General features: G+C 39.6%; 1 protein-coding gene and 1 long non-coding RNA gene across 3 annotated transcripts in view; both read left to right on the top strand.

Annotated features, from left to right (window-relative positions):
- Positions 1–13,281, top strand: part of LOC144032032 (uncharacterized) — a 47,191-nt gene that overhangs the window by 10,946 nt on the left and 22,964 nt on the right. The window lies entirely within an intron of this gene.
- On the top strand, positions 6,152–8,262 carry LOC144032180 (homeobox protein SIX6). The gene is made up of 3 exons (XM_077539886.1): positions 6,152–6,277; positions 6,449–7,085; positions 7,565–8,262. The coding sequence occupies exons 2-3, from the start codon at positions 6,514–6,516 to the stop codon at positions 7,728–7,730; spliced, it is 738 nt and encodes a 245-aa protein (XP_077396012.1). The 5' UTR covers positions 6,152–6,277; positions 6,449–6,513; the 3' UTR covers positions 7,731–8,262.

Raw genomic sequence — 13,281 nt, forward strand, 5'->3', positions numbered from 1 at the left:
CCGGCTTGGCATTTCAGCTCCAACAGTGAACCTCTTCCTCTCGCACGCAATCACCGTAGTTGTGCAAGTTGTATAGGAAATGCTTTTGTTCATTAACTTTCTCTGCAGTATATGCCTCTCACAGTAAAATGTAACATATGGCAGTGTTGTCTAATGTCCCCCGTCGCCACTCCCCCCCTCAGTTTCATTTAGCCACTCTCTGACCAGAAATTGACTGCATTCAAGAGTGGAATGGATGTAATAATTGCTTGCACTCTATAACATACTCAGTAAATGCACCCACCCGTAAAAAAAAGAAAAGAAAAGCAAAAGAGGGCAAGATTCAATGTATCTCTAATGGATTTTTGCAGAGCCTTTGCAGTTCAATCTCTCTGCATTGTTTGTTTGCAACAGGTGAATGTCCTTTGGCTTACAAGTGGAACTCACACAGGAGACGGAATATAGAGATTATGAGAAAAATTCAGAGTAGCATTGCACTGTTATGCTGCTTTTCAGTTGCAGAAATCAACACATATATATTTACAGGCTTTAGATGTTTATTGAAGCTCTGTATTAAGGAGAGAAATGCAGATAGATGGAAAAACACAGTGGAATTTCCAAAGGTAGAAATAATCCATTTTGAAGTTGACTTGCTACGTACAAAAGGGGTAACCTCCTGACTACCAGCGATTCAAATTTGTCCTCTGTAGTGGACCTTTTTAAACCTGAATATCTCCCACCCATATGATTGAATTAACTCCTTTCGTGCTCTATAGAGGACATTCAGAGCTTTCCAATGATACAAAATGTGTAGGGGTGGGGCTTTGCCCACCGTTGATTGCATCATAAAAGAAAATGGCTTCCCTCAGTGCAAGCGCTTTTTAGAGAAGAGGAAAAGTAAGTGTATAACAATTTTTATTGAACAAATTTAGGCTTTAAATGTTGTTAGCATTTTTTCTATAAGACTGTTAAGAACACATTAAAGTATTGTTTGAATTATTTTAACTGTATTTGAGCCTAGCATTTAAGTTTTGAGAAATGTCCTCCGTAGTGGACACACCATAGCTTAAAAATAAAAACTTTCTTTTTTCAAAAATTTATTTTGGAGTATTCCAGTTACTTCACAAAGATTGGGGAATATTAAAATAAACATGATTGGACAATATTTTTTTCCTGGTAGTCAGCAAGATATCATACATTATATGCTATGATGGATTTTGATATTGATATTCCACAAACACAATATTAATCACAATGTCGTGTTTAGACTAGTGGGGGGGCATACGACTTATTATTGTAGAGAAAATTTGGGGGCTGAACTTGGCATCTGCTCAGCATAATTAAAATTAATTTGGCTAATTAATATTTGTTTTGCTCATATTGTACTGAGCAGCCACGCCTTTCCTGTGACATTGTCGCTTCTATGATTTTCATCACAGTTATCCTCACGCCACCCTTCTGTCGTGACATCTCGAAACTACCAAAGAAAAAGCAAAACACGCTTATGGATTTTTTCCTTTTGATGAAGTTTCACAAGATTTGATGACACCGCGCGCTGCGGTGGTTTGAACTCCACGTTTTGCTTGACCTCCAAATTGTGCCTGCCATTTTTGGAATTAGCGCTACATTTACAAGCTAGGAAGCTAGTAATAGTACAAAATCTTGGATGGCATTGTCTTGTTTGGCCTCGGTGTGTGAGTGATGCACTCTCGGGGTATGTCAAAGAACTCTTTTCAATTCTGCTGCACTCAATATCATATTTGTCAAATTCTATAGCCTGCGCATGAATCGGATTGTCGGTGATGAGGCCAAATATCACATGCGCTGTGTTCTCGTTTGTCTGCTGTGTGAAAACAAAAGCTTGGGGGGGAGGAGTATGTGTGTCAGGGCTGGGCTTTGGCATGTGCACTCCCCCCCCCCCCCCCGTCCCCCCCCCACGTTGGCTGCAGCCACCTATTGGCTCCCCCTCGATCTATGTCAGCGGGCCTTGTGTGTGGCTGAAGGACGCTGGATTACATGCACTCGGGGCCAATGGGTCAACGGATAAGAAGTCTTCTCTGTTACCGCAAATCCACAGATTAAACGTAGCGTCAAGAGCGAGCGCTGCCCCGGGGGCAAATGGCTCTGAAAATACGACTCTCTGAGAGCGTTGGCTTAACCCTTCTGTCACCGCGGCGCAAGCGGCTAACCTTTTTGCACACAGCGACTGTTAAATCACCACACATGAGCCAGACTTTCAAATATGTCGAGGTCACGTCGAGGTTAAGGGGGTATATCGCTGACTTGATATTTTAATTGGAAAGTTAATCTCGGATGAGTTCAGGCAAAAATCAAAGGGGTGGGAAACTACGTCTCATGATTCAATTCCGATTTGTGGGTCTGCGATTCGATCCAGAATCGATTTTTGACTCAAAATAATTTGATTGACGCTTCAATGTATAAATGTGCAGAGTCGTGATGATCTACTCCAGTCTGTCTCGCTAATGCTAATTAGCGTGCTACTCGTGGCACTTTTATCACTCAAAAGAACGGCTATTCATACAAAATACTCACCGGCATATGCTCTTCCTACGCTGCAAAAAAAAAACAAAAAAAACACCAACTTTTATTGCCATAAATTGATTGAGAATTTTTTTTTTCTTCTACTCTGTAATGTGGCAACAACTTAAGCGTATCAGAAGGCATGGAACCACATTGCCCCTAAGTGGCCAAATCATGTATAACATGAACAGCACAAATGTGTGCGATACTGCAAATTTTGGCATCGATCCGATATCAAGTAAACACAGGGCCAGTATCGCCGATACTGATATTGATACTTTTTGAAAATTACAGTATATAATTATTTTCTTAAATTAATGTAGCTGTATCATTTAATTGCTTATTCACAATCAAATTTCAACCTTTAAGTGTTTTTATGTTTCATTTTTAAACAATTTATTGATAAATAGAAAATACTTTATCAATGTCCCCAAAAACATTCCAAAATATTATTTTTCAATTCTTAAAGTGCACAACTTCAATTCACCCCGAGTAGCATACTTAGTATTGTGCAATGTTGTTTCACATCACTGATTGCGCCCTCTTAATGGGGCATTTAAAACAAGCATCATAAACACAACCATCTAGAAGCAGCGCATATGGCAAAACAAACCAAAAACGATTCGAAATAGCCCAATGGGGTTTGGTATGCATGTTTGTGGGGGGCAGGGCAGATGGCGAGAGCAAGGTACTGTAGGTCTGCATGGGACCGTGGCAGGATGGCTGTTGGTGACAGGCTCTTGTAGCGTCTCGTCTGCTCCAGTGATCCTCGGGAATCTGGGTCATTTCCAGCCGGTTCACATGGAACTATTCCCCACTCCTTCCCTCCTGCTGCCCTGGGCGAGCTATGACCCAGCTACATTCGAATAATGATGACGAGGACACAAAAGTAAATGTCTCTTATTGTCATTTGGAGGAGAAGTGAGAGTTGGTCACCACCCCTGCCATTAGTCTCATTACGTTAGCACCCCTGTTAATGTCATGATCAGCTCCCTTCACAGAAAACTTTTTTTCTTTTCATTCACAGTGAGTATTTCTCAATGTGTGAACTTTTACAGGACAAATTGGAGTGTTCAAATTTCAGGTTTTTTTTGGGGAGTTAAATGTGTAGTTTTAACATTTTCAGTTAAATTGTGTGCAGTGTAGGTGTTATTTTACAGGGTTGATCACTTAGTGTTAGATTAAATCTGCAGAGATGTTATTAAGCTCCGCCTTCGCACTTCCTCAGAGAGAGAGACAAGTGAGCGCCATTTTCCTCCTTATCACTGAGAAACACTGAAATTCCAACAAAATGTGATGGGACGTCATTTTTGCTCACAGAAGAGGCTGCAGTTTAACACGTACTTTAGTTAATATTAACATTTCTAGTGTTAAGCAACTGTTTTGAGTGTTAAAAAAAAATACACAGTTGGTGTAATATTTTAACACCACACACCAGTCTTGATTATACATTTAAACGCCCATCAGTTGTTTTAACTCCATGTCAGTGTAAAAAAATTAACACTTTCAAAAATGTTCTTTTATCAATATTTAGTGTTGATCAATACAGACACTTTTAAAATGTTAAATTTAACTATGTGTTATATTAACCCAGTTTGCTTTTTATTCAATTTGGGAGAAAAAAATCATTCTCATTTGGCAAGACAAAAAAAAAAAAAGTCCATATCCTTTTACCCTTTGTCCATCTTTAAATGGATTTTATATCCTACAGATTTCACTTTTGTTTGTTTTATTCATTTGCTAAAGGTTTTGTTTATTATTGCCATGCATATGCACTGTCACCAGAAATGTCAATAAGATTTTTTTTTTAGGTAAAAAAAGATGCATATCTAAAATTTGGTCTTGAAACACTATTTATGTAGGGTCTGTTTAGTAGTTTCTTTGCCACACACTGTGAAAATAAAAAACCAAAACATATTTATCACCAGGCTTGATGTCACTATTATCTTTAAATAGATTCATTGATTTATTTCTGTCAGTTCTCTGCCGTGTTTTGTCCTTTTTCATTAAAATCTGATCATTCCCAGTTTTGTATCTGTAGTGTTAGTCAAAGAAATGAGCACTTTGATAAAATAGTCTTGGAGATTTATCGTAGAAAGCGGCTGCAATAAATCCGATTTGGTGTGCAGACAAGCGTCTGCTGCAGATGAGGATGCATGAAACAAATAGACAAAGGGGGGGGGGAGATGTTTGAATGACATCCACTGTGTTGTTGTGCTCAATGTGTGGAGATATTGGTGTCAGGAGGCCTCACAGTGACATAGGCCTTGGCTCAGACTTCTTTTAACCTTCACATTGTGGACTGGAAAATAATAATGGAGTTATTTTCGTATTTAAAACAGGATTGCTTGTAATTTACACACTTTTAAATGAACAAAATCCATTTCCTGCATGCCTGTTTTGTTGCTACATCAATGTTTAAAGAGTGACACGTAGCCTCAGACTACAATTGTTATTTGCAGCTCTCCGTTTAAGGGATCAAAAACATCCTGGTGTTTTATTGATGGGCTCTTCCTCGAAAAAAAGTCGTTGTAAATTCAGTTTGGGACAGGCAGTCTGTGGGGATGAAATATTTAAAGACAACTATAAATATTTCACAACAGCACCATGTCGATATATACCTCCAGTGCAGCATCCCGTGGAGATTTTATCCTTTCTTTGCCGGCTGCTGTGATAATACGCGTTGACCTTGATCAACAAACCCTCCAGGTTGGGCGTCTGAAATAACGCGGCCTAATAGGCTTTATTCATTCGTCGAGGCGAGCACGCTTCTTGCAGTTTATGCAAATGTGAGCTCCTTCAACTACACGCTTTTTTTTTTTTTTTTTTTTTTTACTTTTTAATCCAAGTCTGCAGTAAACCAGCAAGAGAATGAACAGCTTCCTGTGCAGAAGGCATTTCATAACCCCGCATCAAGCGTCTATAATTCATGCACAAAGAGCCCGAAGGGATACAGCGCGGCAGCGTGCATGCGCGCGCACGAGCCCGTGTCTGTGTGTGTGTACGTGCGCGCGCCACTGTGAAAATAATATCAGGCCTTTCCGTTAGAATGAACTTTACTACTGTATCCAGCCATGAAATAATCTGACCCGACACTTCAAACCATCTGCGCTATCTATCCGCCCTCTTATTTACTAAATCAGCCTGAGCACAAAACGGAGTGTGGCTGATACTAAAGCCTGCCAGGGACATCGTAATCGTATATACACACGCGCGTGCGCGCGCGGCTCTCTCAGCATCCATGTACTGCACTTTTGAAGGTTGTGTTAAATATCAGTGAATTAGATTTTAGGATAAGTTCTATAAGCGTGTTGTTGTTGCGGATTGAAGTGTCGCTTTGTTGTAAAAAAAAAAAAAAAACAAAAAAAAAACAACAGCCCCGATCGTACAAAGAGCTTGTTTGTAAAACCGCACGGCTAAACGTCTAAGGACGCCCAGCGAAAAAAAAAAAAAGGTCAAAATGTTTATATGTTTTGAAAAGGGAGGCGCTGAGATGCGCTTCCCGCCCGATTGGGCAGGCTTGACAGTGATTGACGTGCAGCCATGGCAACCGGGCAGCCAATCTGCCAAGTCCAATAGGAAATCATCGGAGGGGGCTTGACTGTCTTTTTCTCCCCCTTGAAAAAAAATAAAAAATACACCTCTCCTCCGGCTCGAATCCTCTCCTACTTTCAATCCCAGCCCACCTTGATAAATACATCGCAGCTCCATCGTGCGTTCTCCGGTCTTTCCGAGCCTTTTGCCCGCTAAAGATGCGGTAGGTTGACCCACCCCCGCCTCCCTTCCCACCCTTTCGGCGACATCGTCCCTCCTCATTTTCCTCGTTTCGCTTCAACTTTTGGGGATTGCCTTGTTTTGTTTTTCCTCTGTGTGTGTGTGTGTGTGTGCGTGCGCGCGCGCGTCTCGGATTGCCTTGGCGCGCGTCAAGAAGCCGACGGAGACGACGTGGAGGAGAGAGAGGAGCACGGAGGGGGAGAGCCGGCAGAAGCCTCCATGTTTCAGCTGCCCATCTTGAATTTCAGCCCCCAGCAGGTCGCCGGGGTGTGCGAGACTCTGGAGGAGAGCGGCGACGTGGGCCGCCTCGGCCGCTTCCTGTGGTCGCTGCCGGTCGCCCCGGCGGCCTGCGAGGTGCTCAACAAGAACGAGTCGGTGCTGCGGGCCCGGGCCGTGGTCGCCTTCCACACCGGCAATTTCCGCGAACTCTACCACATCCTGGAGAACAACAAGTTCACCAAGGAGTCGCACGGCAAGCTGCAGGCGCTGTGGCTCGAAGCGCACTACCAGGAGGCCGAGAAGCTGCGGGGACGCCCGCTGGGGCCGGTGGACAAATACCGGGTGCGGAAGAAGTTCCCGCTGCCCAGAACCATTTGGGACGGCGAGCAGAAAACCCACTGCTTCAAGGAGAGGACCAGGCACTTGTTACGAGAATGGTACTTGCAGGACCCATACCCGAATCCGAGTAAAAAACGGGAGCTTGCGCAGGCTACCGGACTTACACCCACACAAGTAGGAAACTGGTTCAAAAACCGAAGACAAAGAGACAGAGCTGCGGCTGCCAAAAACAGGTGAGATCGAGCCTTTTGCTTGTAAAATTGCAATTTGAGTCCGCGTGCATTATAGGACAGAAATTATTATTATTATTGTTAATTTCATTTTAGGCTTCCAAAAGATATGCAGTTTGTGTCGCTTTTATTAAATTGAAATGGCGTGTGAATAATATTACTATATTGAGAAAATTATTAATCTTAGTAAAATCCCAGAGTGCAACGTGACCAATGCTTTTGTTGCAATAATATTTTTTTTAGCCTGTTGTATTTTATTTTGCTTCGATTTAATGCACAATAATAAATAACCCAATTATAGGGTGGATTATCACGGATATATAAACAATGAAACCAAAAGCTCGTTTGTATTTTCATTTCCTGCAAAATGACGTAGAAGAGGAAGAAGAAAAAAATGGCGATGTATTTACTGCAACAATATTTGCCATGCTATCTGGCTAGCGGTTCTTTTTTTGTGACGCCGTGCATGTCCTCTTGTCCAGGCTTCAGCAGCAGGTCCTGTCCGGGGGCACCGTTCGCTCCCTGGCCGACGAGGACGGCGCCGTGGACCGTCTGGGCAACGCGTCCAGTCCGGAGGCGAGCCTGTCCAGCAAAGCGGCGGCCTCGGCCATCTCCATCACCTCCAGCGACAGCGAATGTGACATCTGAGCCGCTCTTCCGGCTCAACTCTTTGATGAATGGAAAGCGAAACGAAAGGGGCGATTAACGAGTGAAAGACAATCGAATATATACGACGACTCATATAGTGCCTGCGTTGAGTTACACACACAACATACACGTACATGTACACATGTGACGCCTGCCAAAAACATGCAAGGATCTGTGAGGCCTATACTTTTATTTGCATTTGACCCACGCGTGGATAAATAACACAAGGAAGACTGATAACTCCCCCATTGAGATGAAAAAAAAGAAAGTACATTATCCGTGGGTATTTCATGTTGAAAAAGAACTGTGCTATTTTTACGTTTCTTGCAAAAGTTTTATAAATAATATTTGCCTATTTAAAAGCATCTGATCTGTCTTTTGGATTTCATCTTCATTCGCTTGGTGTTTTTTTTTTTTTTAAATACTTTACCTTGTGCACAGGTGAACCTGTCGAGCATGCGCGCTTTAGTGACGTTGTGTTTCAAGTCAAAGGGAAAAACAAGTAACTTAATAAAATAATTGTGGACCGAGAGAGTATTTTTTATTTTTTTTGTGATTGGTGTTATGTCCCGATATATAAACGGAGATATAATGTAAATCCATCTTGATTAATGGCTGCCTCTCTGTCAGTCCGCCCTGACACGTTTCATAGCGAGCCCTAATTGACCAACATGCTGTGCGTCGTGTAATGCAGGGTGACAGCGAGAGGTCAGCGAGAGGCCGGCTCACTAACCCGGATGATGTGCGGGGAGAGATCATCATGCACATGAAAACACGGCAGATTGTCGACGTGCACGAGCCTCGCATTGCGCGCATGGACGAGCACGCTTCGTTTAGTCAATTGCAAAAAAAAATAAAAAAAAATAAATAAATAACAAAATCAACTGACGTTAAATTTGTGCGAATATTTACCAATTTATTATTTCCCAAGAAAAAAAAAAAGATCATGTTTTGTGAATGGTTCATTCAATTTGGGGTTTCTGAATTGTCAAAATGGCTGCTGTGGAAAAAAAAATAGTATTTCTTAAACTGCACATTGCACCCCAATGAAAACTAATATATATATAAAAAAATACATCTGCAGCATCCCCTATGATAATTTTGAAAATATCAACAAATACCATTATTATATTTTTTTCTCGTATTATTAAATCCGCCCATGCAATTCAAGAATATATTATCCCATTAACGACAGATTTTTTTTTTTATCGTGCTATTAGGCCATACTGCAAAAAGAGATTAAGATTTATTATTAAGCTTTGTTATATATTTATGATGACTATAATATCTACATCTAAAACATCCTCCATGCAATGTGAAAATCTTTTTTTTTTTCATATATATATATATATATATATATATATATATATATATATATATATATATCATTACTAAAAAGACACTAGTCAGGTCAATTAACGTTTTTTTTTCTTAAATATATTTTTCAATATATGGATGTCGACATTGTCGTGTCGACGGCGGCTTATATTTTGTTCTGCTACTATAAAAGAGAACAATGGCCCCTTAAAGCCCAAAATCACCTTTACAGTATGTGTAATATAACCATTTTTTTTTTTTTAAATACATGTGCAGCATTCTCCTTATTGCCAGCTATTTTTCGTTCTATTTTTTTTCCTATAAAATAGAAGTCCCCCCTCCCACCACCACCACACACGAGTTCAAGTTCAACTTTTGCATGAATGGATCACTTTTTTTTTTTTTAAGTGCATCTGCAGCATCCAGAATATTGTCTTATATCAAGGGCAGCGAATTTTAGATGATATTATTACTTCAAAAGACAGACCGCAAGTATAGGAAGCATGAATAAGTTCATATTGGCCATGGTTTTTATTATTATTATTATTATTATTTTTTCTATGCAGCATCGACCTTGTTTTGGCAATACTGTAAATGCAGTATGAATACCCCTCCCAGCCCGCCCCAACTATGACGGAAACACGAGTTCAAGTTGAGCGTTTCCAAGTGACAGGGCGGACACCTGCCTCCAGTTCGCGAATTAGCCCACAGTAACTTGTGAGATGCACAAAAGGCTTTTCCAACACAAGGCAAATGTGTGTGAAGAGAGAGGGAGGAAACGGGGTGAGCCCACATGAAAGGGGGGTCGCCAAGCTTTTTGCTCTTCATTTTTTTTTTTTTTTTTTTTTGCTGGCTTCTCTTTTGGGACAAAATGTCTGAATATTTCCGTTTCTATTGAAAGTAAGAGGAAGGAGGGAGGGTCGGACCAGATTGTGGGGGGTGAAGGGGTTCTCTCGGTCAATAAGGTTGTCAAACTGGTCAGCGGTAATCAGTGCTAATGATGGCTCTGAGTTCCCCCTCTTGGACAAAGGGGCCCTGCCGCTGTTTTGTGAGGGGACCCATTCCAAAGAAAAGACTCCTAGTGTGTGTGTGTGTGTGTCTGCACTGTGGTCTAGTAGTGCATTAAAAGGGGTTTTAATTACAATTTAAGTATATTTTCTGGCTTGTTTTCCCAACCTTCCGAATGTCCATGACGTCACCTTCTTCACTTTATGTTTGGATCACGTTTGACTTTGCGAACTCACCTCACTTGTTAATTTAGACGTGCAGGTTAAGAGTTGGTTAATCGCCCACTTTTTCTTACTGAAGGTCAGACTGCACCATCGACTATATTATGCATAATGTGCATGCATGCTAATGACTAGCATACAGTAGATGCAACTTCCACCAGCTGCATGAGTTTTTTTTATTTATTTTTTATTTATTTTTTATTTTTTTTAGGTTTGAAATAATTATTTGTGACTACCGTAGTTATAATTATTAAAGTACACAGCAGTGTGTATAATTTAAAATGATGTTTTTCGTTTGTTTTTGTAATGGCGAAATTAATAGAACAAAAATGATACATCTAATTAAGTAAATATAAAAATGCTACTTTGTAACATAAAATGGTGCATGTCAAATGTTCCGCAAAAATCTTCCAACTTGGTGTTGAAGCATCTCCACTGTATGAAGTGAGAACATTCACACATCAGGTGTGAATAATAGAGAGAAAATGAGAGTGAATCCAGATCATCAATTCAATCAATGTCCAATCATTCTGTCAAGTATTTTAGTGATTTAGTCAAATCCTGAACTACTGATGTGAAATAACAAATTTCTCTTATAGGAAAATGCATTTTGGACCATTTAATGCCATCTTGGTTCTACTTTGCTCTATAGGGGGCGCACTTGAGTGCTGGAGCTTGAGTGCATGTTTTGGGTTTTTTTTTGCTCCAGAGATAATAACGTGCCCACGTTATTATTGTGACTGATCCATTTGTCCACTGAAACAATTACTGCAGCATTTTCATTTGACACAATGTCTTCCATTCTCCCACATAAAATTATTTTTTCCAGACAATCAGGTTCAGGGGAAGAAAACAATAACAACCTGTCCTTCCTCCAGCTCATCTCACATATTATCCTTTCCACAAAGGCACAGTGTAGAAATAGTGTTGATGTCAAAATGGAAGGAGGGCGTCGTCAATGTCATGCTCAAGGACATTTTGTAACCTTGTGAATTCAAGAACAGAACTTGTCACTGTCATTTGTGTGCAGAAGACAATGTTAACATTCCACGAAGACGTAAATGAGGAACAAAATTACATTCAGAATATTTATGTATCTTGGTTGGAAATGATACGATTTCCATTTAAGCAAATGCGCTCCTCATTGTCCCAAGCACCAAAATGAGTCATCATTTGCATTCACGCATTCCAGTTACTGCATTTTCCACGTACCACTTGAGTCACAACCAATTAAAGCCTCGCTTTTATGCCATTGTGCGTGATGTGCCATATTGCAGCACCGTTTTAAGCGCGCAGTTCTATTCACAAAGCCTCAAGTTGCCTTTAAGCTATATGTACATTTCAGGGAGTTGAATGCTGTAAATCACAAAATGATCACCCGGGATACAAAGTTTGGACTGTTCTTTTTAAAGATGACATTCTAAAGAGGACTTTTAGGGCCAACGTGTTGTTAAAGTTGTTAGATGAAATCAGATAATATTTATTTGCTTACATATAGCCAAATAAACAGTGAGCTAAACACGCTTGTAGCCTGCCTATTCCAACTATATTTTCTGAAAATGACGTGTTATTGTCTTGCTGTATAAATAGCACTGGAAATACAAAAGTCGTAATCTTACGAGTTTATTCTCTGTGACATTGTGACTTGTATTACATTATTATTATTTTTTAAACTAAACTTAAAAAGATTTCCATTCTCCTTATATACTTTATTACTTGATGTTTTTGTTTATGAAATTAAAGCTAAATTCTCATCTGTACAATTAAGACATTAGCTACATTGTGCAACATGCCCCTCAGCTTGTGAAAATAAATATTCAAATTAATACTAAATCTATAGTAACCATTTTAAAATTGCGTTTGTTATTATAAAGTATGTGCAAAAGAATCATGATGCACAAGTGTCTATGTGGCGGCATTTTATTATGATTAGTATTTACTGACTCAAAATTACAAAAACAACAAATGTTAGTACATGTACTATATATTGTGGTTGCTGCGTATGGAAACAATAGGTGGCTAAAAAATACAGTATAGGCAAAAAAGGGGGCGCTATTTCAAAGGCGAGCCAGGTTTTTGCAGAATTTAATGACCACGTGACACCCCATTATTAATAGTAATAAAGTATGCAGGAGTCGAAATCTTTTATCAGTATGGAGATATATTGTTTGTCACCAAGAAATTTTAAGGCTATATGCAGACAGTTTGTCTTTTCAGATGGCCAGAGCCAGAAACATTTCATTTCCATCTCTATATCATACGTAATTCAAATACGGACCATTGATAGTAATACATCTGTGATGGTTTCTCAGTTCTTTTTATATAATGCATCCGTGGTGACCCCTGCCGGCCATTTTATTTCGTTACATCTACAGATGCGTACAACGACTTGACGAGCCTTCAATGATGTCAAACCGGAGCTTGGTAAGATTGAAATGTAATAAGCCAACTAATAAATTAAAAGAGAAAAACACCCGTATCTAATATTGTATACAAAAATATATAAAATACAAATGTAAAGTATAATCTAAGTAAACATAAAATGCTATTTTTAAATGGTGATTTGATATTTTAATTAAGAGGAAAAAATATTCAAAGCTATCTGATTCGCTGTGAAAAATAATTCTTGCCCCACTTGTTGAAACATGAATTAACTGTGGCTGCTCACATTTTCAGTTCATTTTCACTGGCCACGCCCAAGCCTGAGTGCCCCCAAACCTGTTCAATCAAAACATCACCTGGATAGAACCTGTCTGACAAAATGAACTCCGCCAAAAGATCTCAAAAGAACATAAAGACCCGTCTTACTTTTGTAAAAAAATGAAATAAAATAAAATAAAATAAAAATCTGAATGATTCCCAAGACAAGAAGAATCTTCTCTGAGTGACAAAAACAAAAGTTAAACGATATGTGTCTTGATACAAAACTGTGTTTTGTGATTACATGTGTTGTTTTGATTAATGTTTAATTTAGTTTGATGTGAGAAACATGCAAAAATAAAAAT

Source organism: Festucalex cinctus, chromosome 12, assembly GCF_051991245.1.
Source record: "Festucalex cinctus isolate MCC-2025b chromosome 12, RoL_Fcin_1.0, whole genome shotgun sequence".
Taxonomy (NCBI): domain Eukaryota; kingdom Metazoa; phylum Chordata; class Actinopteri; order Syngnathiformes; family Syngnathidae; genus Festucalex; species Festucalex cinctus.